Raw genomic sequence first — 18,986 nt, 5'->3', positions numbered from 1 at the left:
GGGGAGCGGCACCGCGAGGCGGTGAGGATGGACGCGAGCGACAGCGGCGGCGTGGACTGAACAGGAAGAGTTGAGGCGGGGGTCGCGGTGAGCGCCACATCATCATCAGCATCATCATCAACATCATCATCAGCACCAGCAGCCTCATCAGCATCATCAGCATCAGCCTTATTAGCACCAGCCTTATCATCAGCAGCATTTATCATCAGCAGCACCAGTATCATCAGCACCAGTATCATAATCAGCAGCCTCATTAGCATCAGCCTTATTAGCACCAGCCTCATCATCATCAGCATCATCAGCAGCAGTCATCATCAGCAGCATTCATCATCAGCAGCGGTATCAGCAGCAACATCACTAGCAGCTGCAACATCCTCAGCTACATCAGCAGCAGTGATATCAGCATCATCATCATCACCAGCATCATCATGGGCAGAAGCATTATCATCAGCATCTTTAGCAGCAGCAACAGCACCAACATAACCAACATAACCAGCATATTCAGTCTAAGCAACAGCAGCATCAGAAGCATCTTCAGTGTCAGTATAATTGCCATCAGCAGCATTTTTCGTCAGCATTCTATTCAGTAGCGTCAAAAGTTACAACTTATTCGCATTATTATAAGCATCATCATCATCCACACGATCAAATGTGCCATCAGCACCATCACTGTCATCATGAGCAGCATCACCATTAGCACCTTTTTAGCAGCAGCAACGTTGTCATCATTAGTAGCATCATCATCGGCAGCGTGACCATCAGCATGATCATCAGCATAAGTAGTTACATCTTTATAAGCACTATCATCAGCAGCAGCATCATCAGCGTGAGCATCATAATTATCAGCAGCATCATCATCAGTAACATAAAACATCTGCAGCATCATCAGCAGCCTGTGTGTCTACTTGTGTGTGCAGGCTTCTGCAGGAGTATGCAGGGAAGATTGGAGGTTCTGGCCCTGGCCAGCATCAAGCGAAGGAAGCCATGGCCTCAGATCAGATGGATGGGCCTGGTAGGATGGCTGCTGACACAAGACTTACTGTACTTTTTAAATCCTTTATATTAAGTTCGCTTGCTTGCGTGCTTGCTTGCTTGCGTGCTTGCTTGCTTACGACCGTGCAAATCTTTCGGTCGTTTTTTAACCCACTTCCCGTGAGCCAATCGAGCTGACATTTTCCACACAAACTCGTTGTGCCAGACAATTAATGTTCGTGAAAAAAAATTCCCCAAATTTTACACTTTTTAGGCAAAAAAAAAATATTTTACATATATTCAAATAGAACTCATTCATGACTTTGGCTGAACGTCACAGTGTAAGAGCCCAGAGCGTAACCCCTCCACAGGCCGTGGCGGAGTAGCGCAGTTGGTAGCGCCCTCGCTTCCCATGCCAAAGGTCGCGGGATCGATCCCCGCGTCCTCCACAGGCGAATATATTTTAAATCCTTTATATTAAGTTCGCTGCCACGCATATAAAGGATTTATAGTGAAAAACTTTGTTTTTACGGGTTATACTTATTCCCCACCATACAACCAGTTTGGCACGGTTCTAGAGGCACCCGGTTTTTCAACTGCACAAGCCGAGCCGTGCCGCTGACGTCACATGCGCCGGACGCGTCATTGTCCCAGGCCCTGGCCCTGTTTCGTCCCGAGCCAGGTTCAGTGTGTCTGTCGCGGTGTGGTTCCGGCATTGCTCAGCGAATAGCCGGTGGTTAAACCACCCGTGCCGTGGATGTGTCGAGCTGCGTGGATTTGGTTTTGGTGCTTAACTCTCTACCTTTGGCATGGGAGTTGAGGCCACGTGGCTTATGGGTGAGATTACTGAGCTGGTGCCGTGGGGAGCCTGAGTTCGAATCCAGGTTTCGGTCATCCGGCCTTGTGTAATCGTGGTGCTCAAGTGTAGTGAGCTGATGGTGACTGCACTAAAATGTCATCACGAAAAAGGTTGGGTAAAAATATCAGCGCTGGGAATTGAAAAGTATAAAGAAGATTTCTTTGTAATGATTCCGCAAATAATTACTTTTACATTACGCATAGCAATCATCGCCTCCCTCTTGCGAAAATTTGGCAGGACCCTCCTGAAAATCGTCATGAGATTCAGTGGGGATTTCCAGGGTAAACCAGCATGATAATAAAATAATGCAACGTTCTTCTTGGTTCTTTCGGTAAAGTCACTCCTCGACAGACCTGTTCTTCACCTGAGGACGGCTGCTTGCGTTGTGGCCGAAACGTCGTGAGAATTATTTTATTATGTTTTATTTTTATTATTTTATTATTTCAATTCTACGTGACTTTACCGAAAGAACCAAGAAGATGAATCCCTGCAGTCACGAAAGCTTTAAATCGAAATTTAATACAACGTTATTTTGACGCCATGCAACAAACATCTCAGTGTCTCTGACGCAGCCATTATGAACCACCCATGAGCCACCCGACCACATCCAGGTTGCGCCTCGCTGTAAACCACGGCTAATCTCGCACCGTCTTCTCCGTGCGCCACACCGGTGCCGCCGCCGCCGGTACCGGCACCGGCACCACCAGGACTCGGAGAACCTGCTGCTGCTGGACGAACGCCGCGCCTCGGTACTTTTCCTCCCGTCGGGACGAACGCGGCGCCGCGTTCCACGCCTCCACTCGCTGCTCCCGCGCGTCGTCGCCATGGCTCCGTCCAGAAACGGCAAGTCCTCAAGCGCCCACACTGCTGCCCCATTCCTTGGGTGCCCAATTTATATGGCACCTCTGATTTCATGGCTACTGGATTAAGCTAATGCCAGATTGGGGTACCAGATATCTATGGGTAGTGGATTTTTCTGGTGCCAGATTTCATTATCCATGAACCAAATTTCATGATTAATGGATTTCATGGCTACGGATTAAGCTAATGCCAGATCTTGGGGTACCAGATATTATGGTAGTAGATTTTTCTGGAGCCAGATTTCATTACTCATGAACCAAATTTCATGGGAAATGGATTTCATGGCTACTGGATTAAGCTAATACCAGATCTTGAGGTACCAGATATTATGGGTAGTAGATTTTTCTGGAGCCAGATTTCATTACTCATGAACCAAATTTCATGGGTAATGGATTTCATGGCTACTGGATTAAGCTAATGCCAGATCTTGGGTACCAGATATCTATGGGTAGTAGATTTTTCTGGAGCCAGATTTCATTACTCATGAACCAAATTGCATGGGAAATGGATTTCATGGCTACTGGATTAAGCTAATACCAGATCTTGGGTACCAGATATTATGGGTAGTAGATTTTTCTGGAGCCAAATTTCATTACTCATGAACCAAATTTCATGGGTAATGGATTTCATGGCTACTGGATTAAGCTAATGCCAGATCTTGGGGTACCAGATATCTATGGGTAGTAGATTTTTCTGGAGCCAGATTTCATTACTCATGAACCAAATTTCATGGGTAATGGATTTCATGGCTACTGGATTAAGCTAATGCCAGATCTTGAGGTACCAGATATCTATGGGTAGTGGATTTTTCTGGTGCCAGATTTCATTACTCATGAACCAAATTTCATGGGTAATGGATTTCATGGCTACTGGATTAACTAATACCAGATCTTGGGTACAAGATATCTATGGGTAGTAGATTTTTCTGGTGCCAGATTTCATTACTCATGAACCAAATTTCATGGTTAATGGATTTCATGGCTACTGGATTAAGCTAATGGCAGATCTTGGGTACCAGATATTATGGGTAGTAGATTTTTCTGGAGCCAGATTTCATTACTCATGAACGAAATTTCATGGGCAATGGATTTATGGCTACTGGATTAAGCTAATACCAGATCTTGGGTACCAGATATCTATGGGTAGTGGATTTTTCTGGTGCCAGATTTCATTACTCATGACCAAATTTCGTGGGTAATGGATTTCATGGCTACTGGATTAAGCTAATGCCAGATCTTGAGGTACCAGATATCTATGGGTAGTGGATTTTTCTGGTGCCAGATTTCATTACTCATGAACCAAATTTCGTGGGTAATGGATTTCATGGCTACCGGATTTTGCTGGTACCGGTTTTTGTGGGTACCAGATTCCTGCTGGCACTGGCTGATGCTGTGGTTTGTGTTGTCTGTCCTTGTGTGCGGATGCAGGCGCGTGGCTCGCTGGCGTGCTGGTGAGCGGGGAGTTGTTCCTGTGGCACAAGGACACGGACTCTCTGAAGACGGCACCCGCCCACCCGGCCGTGCTCGCGCTCACGAGCAGAGCGGGCGAACAAGGTGACGCGCCTGGCACACCACTCGCCAAGAAGTGGAACGCGGTTGTCTCTGCCCTGAGTTCTGTTTGGCTGTCTTTGCTGCCATATGGTGTTTTTTTGCTGTTATTTCTATATGCTTCAAGGCTGTACTTGTGTGTACGTTATTGCTCTTGTTATTTTGGTGACCCGCGTCACTCATGCAAACGGGACTCATCCTGGCCTCCCGAGTTGTCGCCACCTGGATAAACTAAATACTTTTCGATTTAAAGCTTTCGTGACTGCAGGGATTCATCTTCTTGGTTCTTTCGGTAAAGTCACGTAGAAGGGAAATAATCATAGAATATTAATATGAAACAATAAAAAAAAATTCTCACGACGTTTCGGCCACAATGCAAGCAGCCGTCCTCAGGTGAAGAACAGGTCTGTCGGAAAGACAGCGTCTGAATGACGCTGTCTTTTCTGAATGACGCTGTCTTTCCGACAGCCCTGTTCTTCACCTGAGGATGGCTGCTTGCATTGTGGCCGAAACGTCGTGAGAATTGTATTTTATTATGTTTTATTTTTATTATTTCCCTTCTACGTGACTTTACCGAAAGAACCAAGAAGATGGAACTAAATACACTTGAAACTTGAAGGGACAGGGCTGGGTTGGTGTTAGCGGTTGTACAGGGCCAACAAACGCAGCCAGGGCAGTAGCGATAAATGCTCATCTGAATTCTCGCACAACCCACTTATTGTACTGGCATTTCCCAGCCACCTCACCGAATATATTAAGTGTTGTGGGCTTGAGTTGTGAGGTGGCCAGGGGATGATAGTAAAATGGATTCTTGAACCTGTGCAAATGTTTGCCTGGGGGTCCTACAACTCCAGACGATAAGGAATCATCACACGCCTCATAGTTACACGTGACTTGATGTCACCCATCTGCTCTGCTGAGCATTAGGATTTGTAGAGCCTTACGATTAACTCATTACAAAATCGCCGACAAAGGAGGCCGCTGAACCGATTGGAGAGTTGCAATCCGATTAGAAGGCGAGGAAAATCTCACACAACGAGGATAAGGAATTGCAATTTAAAACAACACCGCTCGCTAATACGAACAGACCACGAGCGTCGAACTGCCCTTTGCTCCCAGGATCGAACGCCCGTCTGTGGGTGCTCCCCTCGGACGAGGGCCGGCGCGTGCTGCTGGGGGGGGCCCCGGACGGGCCCCTCCTGTGGGAGCTTGCGCGGGGTGGATGGCCCCCTGCACGCCGTGCCAGGCTCACATCCCTGCTTGGCCGCTGGGCTCAGCTGCCTCCGCCTAGCGACGTGCCGCTGCCCGGCGCCGCCGACAAAGAGGCCGCGGCGCACGCGGTGTTCTTCACAGATCCGGTGAGCGCCGGCGCTGGAGCTAGAGAGCGTTGGGAGGCCTTAATCCAGCAGCAGGTTATTGTGCTATTGGCCTCATGAGTAGGAAACATCTGGAATGCTCGCAGAGCAGTCCAACTCTTCGTGTTGGAGAAGAGTCCACGAAAGTGAAATAAAAATTAACCTGTAAAAACAAAGTTTTTCACTATAAATCCTTTATATGCGTGGCGGCTAGAGTCCTCTCGTCCTCTGGCTTGAGATGGCTGCCACCTATGGGTCAGATGATTGCCTGCCACCATTAAGCAATTGGTAATTAAATATAAAAAAAATTCCTAAAAAGTGTAAAGTTATGGAAAAAAATTTTCATGAAAATATCAGCTCGATTGGATCACGGGAAGTGGGTTAAAAAACGACCGAAAGATTTGCACGGTCGTAAGCGCGCAAGCAAGCAAGCAAGTGAACTTAATATAAAGGATTTAATCAACAGAACTGCCTTTGAGATCCCTGGACGTAGCTTATTTGGAGCGCTGAGTTGAACAATTAAAATTCTGCACCTGTGGAAAAAGACAGAGCACAATGCCCAGCGCAGCTGCTAACGATTAGGCTGACCGCAGCATTAGTTCCTGCACGCATGTGCGTGCGATTGAGGGCTCGGAGAATGGGGCTGCTGCCACTCGTGCTCACGAGCACAGCTCCGCTTCTTGCACAGCGGAGCAGAGGTCAGGTGCTGGCCACAGTAATTGGTCTTATTTAGCTTGTTTGCCAGTTAATTAGTCGGTTAATTACATGGGGCATGCATGACCTCAGCCTTCTGTCAGAGTTCTTATATCCAACATCACTTGCTACTTTTCTGTTCCGACTTAGTGTTTTTTAGGAAAACGAGTCACAATGTAGCTTTGAGTGTGTGATGTGTACCGCCTCAATCCACGGTGTCGCCCCTCCGGTCCCCGTCGCGTGCAGGGAGCTGGGCGATTGCTGCCTCTGCTCGTTTGTGTTCAGCGCTGGCCAGAGTCTCATCATATCGAGCCTCCTCTCCGCTGGCTTCGACGGCTCGGACGCGCTCTTCAGGTGAGACGCGAGCCTCCTCCCTCGCTCTGCCGCCAACCTCGCAGTCCACTGCGGGGCTCCCGCGCTACCGCTAAGCACGCGCTTGCGTGGTGAGTGAAGGGTGAGTGGTGTGTGTGGGTGAGTGAAGGGTGAGTGGTGTGTGTGGGTGAGTGAAGGGTGAGTGGGGTGTGTGGGTGAGCGAAAGGTGAGTGGTGTGGTGGTGAGTGAGTGAGGGTGCGCGGGTGTGTGGGTGAGTGATGGGTGAGCGGTGTGTGTGGGTGAGTGAAGGGTGAGCGGTGTGTGTGGGTGAGCGAAGGGTGAGCGGTGTGTGTGGGTGAGTTATGGGTGAGTGGTGTGTGTGGGTGAGTGATGGGTGAGTGGTGTGTGGGGTGAGTGATGGGTGAGTGGTGTGTGGGTGAGTGATGGTGAGTGGTGTGTGTGGGTGAGTGAAGGGTGAGTGGTGTGTGTGGGGTGAGTGATGGGTGAGTGGTGTGTGTGGGTGAGTGATGGGTGAGTGGTTGTGTGTGGGTGAGTGATGGGTGAGTTGGTGTGTGTGGGTGAGCAAAGGGTGAGCGGTGTGTGTGGGTGAGCAATGGGTGAGTGGTGTGTGTAGGTGAGTGAAGGGGTGAGTGGTGTGTGTGGTGAGCGAAGGGTGAGCGGTGTGTGTGGGTGAGCGAAGGGTGAGTGGTGTGTGTGGGTGAGCGAAGGGTGAGCGGTGTGTGTGGGTGAGCGAAAGGGTGAGTGGTTGTGTGTGGGTGAGTGATGGGTGAGTGGTGTGTGTGGGTGAGTGAAGGAATGTGCGGTTGTGGTGGGTGAGTGATGGGTGAGTGGTGTATGTGGGTGAGTCATGGGTGAGTGGTGTGTGTGGGTGAGTGAAGGGTGAGTGGTGTGGTGTGGGTGAGCGAAGGGTGAGTGGTGTGTGTGGGTGAGCGAAGGGTGAGTGGTGTATATGGGTGAATGAAGGATGTGCGTTGTGTGTGGGTTGAGCGAAGGGTGAGCGGTGTATGTGGGTGAGCGAACGATGAGTTGCTTACTACAGAGCATGACCGCCGCTATTGCCGATGCCTTTCCCCAGCGTGGCGCGTTCAGTGCCACGTGGCACGGGTTTGCCTGTGCATTGGGCTCCCTCTCGCCGGCGGTGCGAGGCGGTGAAGTCGCGCGGAGCGTACGTGGCGCGTCTCTCCAGCGACGGGCACGTGCTCGCCATCGCCGTCAACCAGAGGCACCCTCAGGTCAGCGCCGGGCTGCCAGTCACCGCTTCTTCATCATCCTCCACTTTGTCACCAATCGTCATCGTCGGCAGTGATCTGTCCACTGCTGGATCTTGCACTCAGCTACAATATTTGTGTAGCCGCACACGTGTGTGTAGTCTGTGCTTGAAAGCATGTGTGTATGTGTATAAGCTGAACCATTCCTCGGCCTTCCCTAGGTCAACTCAGCCTCAAATGAGTACCTGTACGGTGTGTAAACATCACCACCCGGCCAAAACGTGGTGCTGGCCACCCACCCCCTGATGTGTCGTGCCGGCCTTCATAGATGCTCGCTAACAGCACTTGCCACAACAGCCTGTTAAGGCGCCCTTCTTCCACCTCCAACCCAGCTATATATAAGCTCCTAGCTTGGCAGTGTCTCATTCTTCACCTGAAGACGGCTGCTTGCGTTGTAGCCGAAACGTCGTGAGAATTATTTTATTATGTTTTATTTTAATTATTTTATTACTTCCCTTCTACGTGACTTTACCGAAAAAACCAAGAAGATCGTATATCCTTCTTCTCGTATATCCTTCTCTTGGTTCTTTCGGTAAAGTCACGTGACTTTACCGAAAGAACCAAGAAGATGAATCCCTGCAGTCACGAAAGCTTTAATAGAAATCGTATTTCCTTGCCTATTTCCATTTTATACGAAAGTCACCCAATATCCGTTTCATGCTTATGTAACATTATTGTAATTGTATTATGATCAGTCAATCCAAATCTATCTTGGCCAACTTGCGCTCAAGGGAATATTTATTTAACATCGATCTATGTTTGTCCAATATTTTTTCCATTTGATCTAATTTCTATTTGCTTGATTTCCTGTACTTGCATAGTTTTTTTCTTCTTCCATTTTGATGACCCCAGGTCACTCATTCTTGCAAATGAGACTCTGTCCCGGCCACCCGGGCCTCACCCGTTTTAAACAAAATCAACTTGAATCGTAAAATCTCATACTCTTTGGTTCTTTCGGTAAAGTCACGTAGGTATAAAATAAAATAAATCACGACGTTTCGGGTGCAACACAAGCATCCATCATCAGGTGGGAAAGCATGGTCTGCTGCTGAGGCTGACTGTTTTTAAAGGTTTGAAATGGATGTAGCTCAAGAGTGTGGATTCCTGCAGTCACGTAAGCTTCAAACCAAGACCGTAAAACGTCGTCCGTGCCACGCAGGCCACCAGGTGCTGTTCACGTCTGCGACGGGCGGCGTCTCGGTGTCCTCCCACCTGCAGGGCTGCGGCTTCCGTGGCCCCACCCTGCTGCCCAAGTTCATCAGGTGCGGTGCTGCCCGCCCGCCCGCCCGCCCTGAGCCGCCGAGACGCCAGCTCGCGTCCCGCGTCCGCCGTTGACTTCACCGTGGAACGGGAATACGGCCGGGAGGGTCGACACGGAGGGTGGGCGGGCGGGCGGGCGGGCGGGCGGACACTCGGAGCGTTGGATCGGGAGGGGTTGATCCGGCAGGGGTTGATCCGGCAGGGGTTGAGGGTTAATGCTGTGAGGGTTGACATCGGAGAGTGGGGCCGGGGCAGGGTCAAAGAGCGTGGGTTGACATAGGAACGATTGGCACAGTGAAGGTGGGGGTCAACCGTATGAACTGACGCTGTGACGATCGACCGTGAGAGTCGGTGAAGATGGACTCACAGCAGGTTGACCGCGGGCGCCCGCTGGTCATGCTAGGTGGGCGACGCGAGCTGTTAACTCCTCACCGGATGTCGGATGTCGCATTGAGGGATTGCAACAATTTACAGGGATGGCATTAACAATTTGATATCCAGTTGGCCAGTTTCAGGAGGATGCAGGAGCGATTTTCGGAGATGTATGTACGTCAAACTTCTTTTGCACAGTGCTAATCAGAGGTGAGGGGGGAAGGACAACAACCCACTAAAAGCAATTGTAAAGAAATGAGTTTTCTATCTGGATTTAAAATTGCATAGCTCCAGTGGCTTCCTAATATCGGAAGGAAGAGCTGTTTGCGGAGATTGAGAAATGGTGGGATAGGTGCTCGCCACGACGCCTCCCCGTGACGCCTCCCCGTGCCGCCCCTCGCCGCAGGTCGTACTGGGTGAGCGACGCGAGCTGGCTGAGCGGGGACGCGCTGCTCGCGTGCATGCTCAAGCGCGGCGCTCTGCTTCTCGTGTCTCGCCTCGGGGAGCCCCTCACGCTGTCCACGCACGGCTGCTCGGTGGAGTTCGGTCCGGCCCTCTTCATCCCTCTCCACCCCCTCGTCACGTACAGGTGAGGTCTAAGTCGTCATCGGCCGTGATGATCCAAACATCGCCATTTATCAAGGGGCCTGTGATGCAGCACTCCTTACCAATGCAGGGCTGCTCGATGGATAACTGAGGCCTACCACTGCAAAGGGGATATTTTGATTCTAGATTTGAAGCTTTCGTGACTGCAAGGATTCATATTCTTAGGTTTTTTTCGGTAAAGTCACGTAGGTAAAAATAAAATTAATAAAAGTAAAATAAATTTTTTTTTTTTTAAAAATCACGACGTTTCGGAGGCAACACAAGCTTCCACCTGAAGACGGAAGCTTGTGTTGCCTCCGAAACGTCGTGATTTTTTATTTTTATTTTTATTTTATTAATTTACATTTTTTACCTACGTGACTTTACCGAAACAACCTAAGGGATATTTTGAACCTGGGAAAGCTGTGTTTCTGGCTTTATTCCACGAAATCACTTCTGTCACTCTATGTAGGCTATGGATTTCACTGTCAGCCTCTGGGTTTCTCTGAAGTCGATGGTTCCCTTTATATCAAACTGAGACCAACCTCTCGCAACACTCGAGAACCCAATGATGGGCACCTGAACCCTGGATATGAACCCAGGATCTCAGTAGATCTCAGTGGTGCCGGCTCAGCATCTCTGACACCTGGACCACTCCACTCTCTCCGTCCCTCCGCTCCCCGCACGTGACAGCGCCAGTGGCAGCGCCGACGCGACGGCGTCGCACGGCTCGGCCGCCTCCGAGGCGGACGCCCTGCGCCAGCGGTTCTCCGTGAGCGCGCACCCCCGGCTGCCCTTCCTGCTCGCCTCCGATGGTACGGGCGCCGTCTCTCTCTACCTCTCCTGCACGCACTCTCCCGCCTCGCCCCACTCATCTCGGGGTACGTGGTGACGGCCATGCGTTTGGGCGCTGAGCGGTTAGCTGTGTGGTGTGCCCCAGGGTACGTGGTGACGGGATGCGTTTGTGCGCTGAGCGGTGAGCCGCGTGGTGTGTCGCAGGGTACGTGGTGACGACGATCTGTTTGGGCGCTGAGCGGTGAGCCGTGTGGTGTGTCGCAGGGTACGTGGTGACGGGATGCGTTTGTGCGCTGAGCGGTGAGCTGTGTGGTGTGTCGCAGGGTACGTGGTGACGGGATGCGTTTGTGCGCTGAGCGGTGAGCTGCGTGGTGTGTCGCAGGGTACGTGGTGACGGGATGCGTTTGGGCGCTGAGCGGTGAGCTGCGTGGTGTGTCGTAGGGTACGTGGTGACGGTGATGCGTTTGGGCGGTGAGCTGGCGCCGGCGAGGCTGGTGCAGGCTGCGCTGGAGGACGTCCACCGCACGCTAGAGGACGTCCGCATCGGCTTGGCGGCATCGCGGGTGCGGCACCCTCACCGGGCACACTGCAGTGACATTCACCAGGCTCGCCGCAGATAGACGCACTCACCAGATCGACGCACCCACTCTTGAGCAGGCTTTCACCCGGCAGCGGATGGAGCGTGGCTAACGGTGACGACGATGCCTCCGACAGCTTCCTGGCGAGGCGGTGCTGCTACGGAGCCTGTCGGTGCTGGGCGCGCCGCCCCCCGGTGAGACGGTGACGGTGGACGCCACGGCGGCGCCACCGCCGCTACCGCCGCCCCCCTTTCTGCAGCAAGACCCCGACGAGTGGTCCTGTGGGGGCCACCGAGCTCTGCAGGTGAGCGGCCCCCCCCCCCCTCCCCGCCACCAAACTACGACCCGCTTCGCTAGCTCAGCGCCCTCTCCGTTTTGAATCGATCGTGCCTCTAAATAATAATGATTATGATAATTGGTTATTGTTAAGTACAAAGCCAAAGCGATTTCCTGCTGCTCAAACGGGCACTGAGGCATTGGTGCTCATCTCCCGGATACAGCCCTGAGCCAGCAGTGGAAATTACACATTCATATGGCGGGGACAAGCATATCCATAGGACAACCACTGTTGATTTCCCCACAAAGTGGTACCGATATGGTCGATCCTGGAGGGATGATGGGCTTCGAGGGCGTTTCTAGGGGGTTTCCCACCTTCAGGAGGCAGGATGCAGGGGCAACCGCTGTTTCTCAAGGGGCTCGATTATTTAGTGGATCACAAAGGAAGTAGCCGATGACGATCCACAAGTTTTCGCGCCTCGATAAACGTCTCCCCGGCTCTCCTATTAACACTGTCCGCGGTCGCTAGGGCGACGACCTCTACGACGACCTTTCGGACGAAGAGGAAGGGGGGGCGGGGGATTGCGGGTGGAGGGGGGGGCCCCGACCCCCACCCGTACGTGCGCATGGAGCACGGCCGCGTGGAGTTTGCGGGGATGCACGAGGAATCCCGGACCGCCGAGGGGGAGACGGAGCTGACGGCGGCGGGCGGCGCCATCGCGGGCGGCGCGGATCTCTCGGCCCGGCTCTCGTTCGCTCAGCGCCGGCTGCTCGTCGCGTGGCACCTGCTGCTCACTCTCAGGTGAGGGGGGGCGCTTTCTCCGGGCAGTTTGCGATTAGCAGACACGTTGGTGACACTCTCACTTGATCGATGAAGTGTGGACGTGTGGGTGTGTACGGTAGCGCCGCGGTTAGCGTACTGCGCTTCAATTGGTCAGGCCGCACTCACCGGCGTGGCGATTAAGTCAGCTCCTGTCTGATATACAGATCCCTGTAAATAATCAAAATTATATCTATCTTTTTTTATTAAACATACACGTCAACAAAATCTCCCGCATGTCTTTGTCTCTGCACCGCGCTGTCCAGGGATGTCGACTTCTGGGACACCTGGATGACCTTCACCGTAAAGTGCGTGGCCCGCCTGTCGGTGCTGCTGCAGTTCTCCGATCGGCCCCGCGGCAGCGCCGGCCCCGCCGGCAAAGCCGCGTCACGCTCCGTGCGCCGCGACCCCTGGCCCTTCGCGGTGCTGCAGCTCTTCCGGCGCTGCGCACTGGTGCTCTGCTGGCCCGGCGAGCCCCTCCCCCTACCCCTCCACTGCGGTCACCGCCGGCGCCGGCACCGCCGGTCCCTTCCGTACGGCGCTCGGCTGAGCCTGGAGGTGGCGGCGGCGCTGCTGAGCGGGCGCGCTGACACCGGCGACACTCGCGCGCACCTGCGCTCGCTGCTCGCCGCTCTTTCCTTGCTGTCCTTCGCTGAGGCGTGGCTCGACCGCGCGTGCGGGCTGGTGCCGGCACCGGCGCCAGATCCGCCGGTCCAACCGCCGCTCCCCGAACCGTGCCTTGCGTCGCCGGTAGAGCCTCCCGGCGTGGACGACGATGAGGCGCCGGCAGAGGTGGCGATGGAAGAAGCGATGGCAGATTCCGTACGAGAGGGGCTTGGCACTGGTGTGGAGCTCTACGCCTTGTGCCATGCACCGGCAGCGGCAGACCGGCGGGTGGCGCCGACTCTATCCGGGCGGGTCGCGGTGGCGGGGCCGGAGTGGCTCAGGTCCGTCCTGCACCTCCCCGCACGCAGCGCCGGCAGAGAGAGTAGCCGGCCGGCACACAGGTGCGTAGCGGGAAGATCCGGTTAGCAATGGCCGAGCGACGTGGCGGCTGTATTTCCGCGTGTCTCTATCTGTGTGTCTCCGTGTCTCCGTGGCTGCGTGTCTCCGTGTCTCCGTGGCTGCGTCTCTCCGTGTCTGCGTGTCTCTGTGTCTCTGTGTCTGTGTGTCTCTGTGTCTGCGTCTCTCTATTTGTGTGTCTCTGTGTCTGCGTGTCTCTGTGTCTGCGTGTCTCTGTGTCTCTGTGTCTGCGTGTCTCTGTGTCTGCGTGTCTCTATTTGTGTGTCTCTGTGACTGCGTGTCTCTGTGTCTGCGTGTCTCCGTGGCTGCATGTCTCTATGTCTGCGTGTCTCTATTTGTGTGTCTCCGTGGCTGCGTGTCTCTGTGTCTGTGTGTCTTCTAGTGCTTCTGAAGTTGTTTCAATCGAGTCTTTGACCACATAAGGAAAAATAGAAATAATATTCACGGGAAATAAACAACTCTAGACAGGGGCGGTTGCTGTGACGCAGTGGCTGAGCCACTGCCCTATGAATCCCGTGCCTTGAATTCCAGCCCTGGCCACGGCTAATATCAGTGGCGGAGAGTGATGTTCGGATCAGTCCTCCCCACCTTTTACTCTTCCACACTTCCTTTACCCACCCAGTTCTTGCATGGTTAAACAATTTGCACTGAACACGTTGGCTTTTCTGCGGCCATCATTATGATTCGTAATAGATTCCTTGGTTAGGCCACATATGTGATCTTGACAGATTTTTGTCGTTCAAATCATCCACCACCTGACAGCCAAACGAATTAAATTGTCACATCTACCAGCATCGGACACGGCAATTATTCTTAATAATTATTCATGCTTATCATTTCAGCTCACCAGTAAGTTGAAGAATATATCTCACGACCGCATGAATTTCCCGATTTTAATTCTGACTTCCCAGGGCTGCCTGTAAGAAAACCACCGATACAGGGCAGGCTCAGGGTGTAAATGTTTGTATTAAAATATTTGACGCGGAAAATCCCTTCAGAGAGGTATTAACATCTCGTTTGCAAGTGCGACAGGAGCCGGTTTAAAATTCTCGGGTACCCTCTGCAATGACGTGTTCCTGACAGTACTTTCCCGCCGGATTCATCGCGGGTGTCCGCGCCTCTCGCTCTCTGTGCGCGTCCAGGCTCGTCGCCTGCTGGAGGCTGCTGTACAGACACGTTTTGCAGTTCCAGCAGCAGCTGCAGCTGCAGCGGCGGCACGGTGCTGATGACTGTGACGACGGGGCCGCCCAGGAGCGGCTGGTGGCCTCGCGTATCGCTGCGGCGGTGCAGGCGCGCCTGCAGTGCGTGGACGGGAGCTTTCCACGGCAGAGACCGTTGCTTGATATCACCGGTGCGTTTACTGTGCCGGGCCGGCGATGACATCGAAAGCAGCGATGGCATCGTCGTTATCATGATCATCGGCACCACCGATAGCACAGCTTGATCACAGCTTTCCACCATCTTGCTCATCGGTAGCAGCACCATCACCACTGCCATCATTGTCAGCAGTGGCATCGCTACCACCATGCCCGTTATAATAGGTATCAATATAATTCGCAGCAATTTCCACCACTAAACCCACCACCATCATCATCAGCAGCATGATCACTATTACTACCATTACTTGTACCACCTCCACCAGCTTGATAGTTTTTTAATCTCGATTGAAATCTCATTTCTTGAGAACTGCTTTTTGTGTTTAGTTTGTTGTCCTTCCCCTGCACCTCCGATTAGCATGGTTGACTACTTGTGTGTTACCCAGCCGGGAGCGGTATTGTTGTGGCGAGTGCACTTCGCAATGAAACCCAGCATGTCTGTGTTAGCCGTGTCGGTGTGTGTGTGCGCCACCTGTGTGTGAGTTGCCTGTGTTAGCTCTTGGGGGCATCTGTGTGTTTGTCGCGCAGGAGAGGAACTTTACCTGAGCGGCTCATACCACGAGGCAGTGCACACCTGGCGGAGGGCGGTGCTGGAAGACACCGACTCAGGTACGGAACTGGAGCCGCGGCCGTCTGGCCTGCGGCTTGGCGATCGTGAGCACCCTTGTGCGGGATCGGTGACGGCTGATGTGCACCAAACTGTCACCGCCACGGCGAGTCGCATCACGGCAGAGGTCGCAAACGGGTTTTGATTCCTTACCCGTACCCGTACCCGGCCGCACCAGGGTCGCAAATGGGTACCCGTAACCATACCCTACCTGATACCCGGCTACCCGTACCCAGCCGGGTATCGGGTAGGGTACGGGTATCGGGTACCCGATTGCGACCTCTGGGATGAAGCCTTGTTGCAGGCGCGGGTGGGTTGATTCTAGGAACTTGAATTGTGAGAAGAGACAAGACGTTGGGAAATGAGTGACAAACGGTGACTCACCAGTGACTCACGGCCTACCCGTACCCGTACCCGGCCGCACCAGGGTCGCAAACGGGTACCCGAAACCCGGCCGGGTACGGGTAGCCGGGTACCTGATTGCGACCTCTGCATCACGGCGAGTGGCATTGCGGTGTAAACGGTGGCGATGGTTTTGCGGCAGGGGGGAGGCGTGGCGCTCACCTACAGACGCGGCACTGCCTGGCGCTGCTTTACGCTCACCTGCACGCGCTCCACCTGCTCCCCGCACTCTGCCTGTGCGACCGCATGGCCGCACGCCTCCTGCAACCGCACACCGACACAGGTGACTCGCACACATCCGAGACACATCCGAGACACATACAAAGATGAAGATCTCCTGTGTAGCTTTGAGAGCCTGTTGTGGTGAGTGCTGTTAGCACGGTGAAGGCGCTGTGGTCCGCGTCGCTAACCGCCGCCTCGTGCCGCTCGCTTCGCCCGCAGCGCCGGGGATTTGTGAGCGGGCGGCGCTGGCTGTGGTTCGCTCCATGGGCCGGTTCATGGCGGCATACTTCACCAACCGTGCACTCTACGTGTTCCCACCGCACAGCGTGCAGACGCTGCCGCCGCTGCACACGACGGCAGGTACGGGCCTGCGGCAAACACCCTGTCCGTCGCTCTTCACAATTCGGAGCAATCGTGCGTAATGTACTTAGCGCAGTGGGTACCGAGCGGAGTGGTGACGCTGCAGATGCTGAAAATGTCAGTGATTTTGATGATTGATGATGGTGAGACGATGATAACCATGATGATGATAAGAATGCGAGTCATTCCGGTGCGAGAGTGCGTGTGCTGATGCTGCTACTGGTGATTCTGCTGCTCATGCTGCTGCTGCTGCTGCTGATGGTCGCTTGTACCGTCGGCAGCTCCGCCCCAGCGGTGGCGCTTGCTGCCGGTGAGCCGCGCCGGCGTGAGCGCGAGCGCCCGGGCCCAGCGCGTGTCGTCGGCCTGGAGCCCCGAGTACGCGCTGGAGCTGCTGCTCGTGGCGGGGCTCCACGCGGAGGCCGTGTGGCTCGCGCGCACGCTCGGCGACTGGAAGACGGCGGTGGCCGTCGGCCTGGCGTACCGCTCGCACGACCACCACCACCAAAACCGCCACCTCCACCGGCGCCGCCACAACCGCAGTCTAGCTGGCGCCGATCCCGCGGGGTGAGTTGAGTTCGGGTTGCTAATCTTAACGCACGAGTCTCTCCTCGTGCGTTCGATTTTTTTTGGTTCGTTTGGCTGTTGGCATTGTGGTGACCCAGGTCACTTGATTACTTGATACAGCAATCGTGCTGTGACGGTTCCACCTGAAGCTTGTGTTGCCTCCGAAACGTCGTGATTTTTTATTTTACTTTTATTTATTTATTTACCTACGTGACTTTACCGAAAAAAACCTAAGAGTGTGACCCAGGTCACTCACTCTTGCAAATGAGACAGAATCAACTTGAAACCCGAAACTCGGTTCGATGAATAGTGACGGATTTTTTAATGCTTTCCAACTAATGCTGAAATCATTAATGCATTAACTCTGCCCACCCGTCCGTCCGTGTCTGTCACAAGTCGTAAAGATGATCCAAACAACATTGTGGAGATGGCCTTTGCAGTGAGGCCCCTTGTCGTCCATTTGATCTCCTAGGCCACCGCGGGTGTCGCTGCAACTCCCCGACGAGCTCCGACCCGCAAGGATCTTGCAGGAGAAGCTGCAGGCGCTGCTGCAGACGCCTTTAACGGCGCCGCAGATGGACCCGGACGGAGCTCGGGCGGCCGATGTAACAGCCGGCACCGCGTCCGGTAAGCACCGCATCGGCGGCGGCGGTGGTGGTTTCTGTCCGCGGGGCTGGTGGTCGAAATGGAAAAGTCTGCGCCACCACTCCCCCGGTGATGATGTCGAGCAGGAAGGCAGTAGCAGCCACACAATGAGTCAGTGCCGACACTTGCCACGGTTCCGGGGTCCTCTATACATTAAGTTGGAATCGGTCAATTAATGAGTTCACGTGGGAGGAAACCAGACCACCTGGAGAAAACCCACACATGTGAGCGGTACATGTGACTCTATAGGTATTGGTAGATGTCTCTGTACATGTGACAGTACGTGTGACGGTACGGGTGTTGGTAGGTGTCTCTGTACATGTGACGGTACGTGTGACGGTACGGGTATTGGTAGGTGTCTCTGTACATGTGATGGTACACGGAATGGTAGATGTCTTTGTACATGTGACGGTACACGTAATGGTAGATATCACTGTACATGTGCCACTGGCGGTTGCGGGGGGCGCGGTGAACCTTCACACACCTACCGCTCGCAGACTCCGCCGCCGCCGCCGACGAGGAGGGAGAGGACGATGCCCCGGACGCCCTGCTCGCCGCGCTGCGCGAGATGCTGCACGCGGCCGCCATGGCCGGGGTGGACGCGCTGGGCCCCGCGCTCGCCGGCGCCGTGGGGGCGGCCCGGGAGCGCGCCGGGGGCGGCTGCCTTGCCGGGCTGGTGCCGCCGGGCCTCTACCTGCCGGCGCCGCCGCTGTACTGCCCGCAGCTCGGCGTGGAGCTGCAGGTGCTTGCGCTGGGGCCGGGGCCGCGTTGGCAGTGGGTGCACACGGCAACGGAGAGCAGATGGTCGGCATCCGCGCAAAAGGGCCGTTGCTCAAAACGACGCCTGTTATTTGCTGTTGTATTTATTTATTATTCCACATTGTTCGTATTATTTTTATTATTTTACCTATCTATCAAATATCGGCTATTTATTTATAATTTTATTTATTTAGTGTTTTATTTGTTATTTTACCATTCTATTTATTTATTATATTGTATAATGTTATTTCTTTATTATCCAGTCTATTTATTTATTTATCATTATATTTATCTGCTATTTTATTTATTTATTATTTTATCTATCTATTATTGAATCTATTCATTATTTTGTTAATATTAGTTTTGTTTATTATTGTATTTTACGCCTGTTATTTTTTTTTTCCTTTTAATCCCACAGTGTTATTGACGAGCATGGCGACCGTTATTGTCCACC

At 53.4% G+C, this 18,986-nt stretch overlaps 1 protein-coding gene across 1 annotated transcript in view; it reads left to right on the top strand.

The window, feature by feature from the left end:
* Positions 1–5: 5 nt before the first annotated feature.
* LOC133350162 (ciliogenesis and planar polarity effector 1-like) overlaps positions 6–18,986 on the top strand; it is a 52,893-nt gene continuing 33,912 nt past the window's right edge. The window contains 25 exon segments of the mRNA XM_061564209.1: positions 6–87; positions 918–1,012; positions 2,539–2,674; positions 4,120–4,245; positions 5,359–5,447; positions 5,449–5,490; positions 5,493–5,597; positions 6,538–6,641; positions 7,662–7,758; positions 7,760–7,856; positions 9,048–9,150; positions 9,927–10,109; positions 10,799–10,920; positions 11,342–11,463; positions 11,615–11,782; positions 12,284–12,337; positions 12,339–12,556; positions 12,841–13,581; positions 14,740–14,948; positions 15,502–15,582; positions 16,125–16,265; positions 16,424–16,564; positions 16,846–17,128; positions 17,601–17,755; positions 18,271–18,515. Coding sequence (XP_061420193.1) covers positions 932–1,012; positions 2,539–2,674; positions 4,120–4,245; positions 5,359–5,447; positions 5,449–5,490; positions 5,493–5,597; positions 6,538–6,641; positions 7,662–7,758; positions 7,760–7,856; positions 9,048–9,150; positions 9,927–10,109; positions 10,799–10,920; positions 11,342–11,463; positions 11,615–11,782; positions 12,284–12,337; positions 12,339–12,556; positions 12,841–13,581; positions 14,740–14,948; positions 15,502–15,582; positions 16,125–16,265; positions 16,424–16,564; positions 16,846–17,128; positions 17,601–17,755; positions 18,271–18,515 — 3,843 coding nt within the window. The 5' untranslated portion in view covers positions 6–87; positions 918–931.

The sequence above is a fragment of the Lethenteron reissneri genome, chromosome 4 (assembly GCF_015708825.2).
Source record: "Lethenteron reissneri isolate LAM-NWPU_2019-01 chromosome 4, ASM1570882v1, whole genome shotgun sequence".
Taxonomy (NCBI): Eukaryota; Metazoa; Chordata; class Hyperoartia; order Petromyzontiformes; family Petromyzontidae; genus Lethenteron; species Lethenteron reissneri.
The sequence above is the reverse complement of the archived record's forward strand: the minus strand, read 5'-3'. Positions and strand labels throughout refer to the sequence as shown.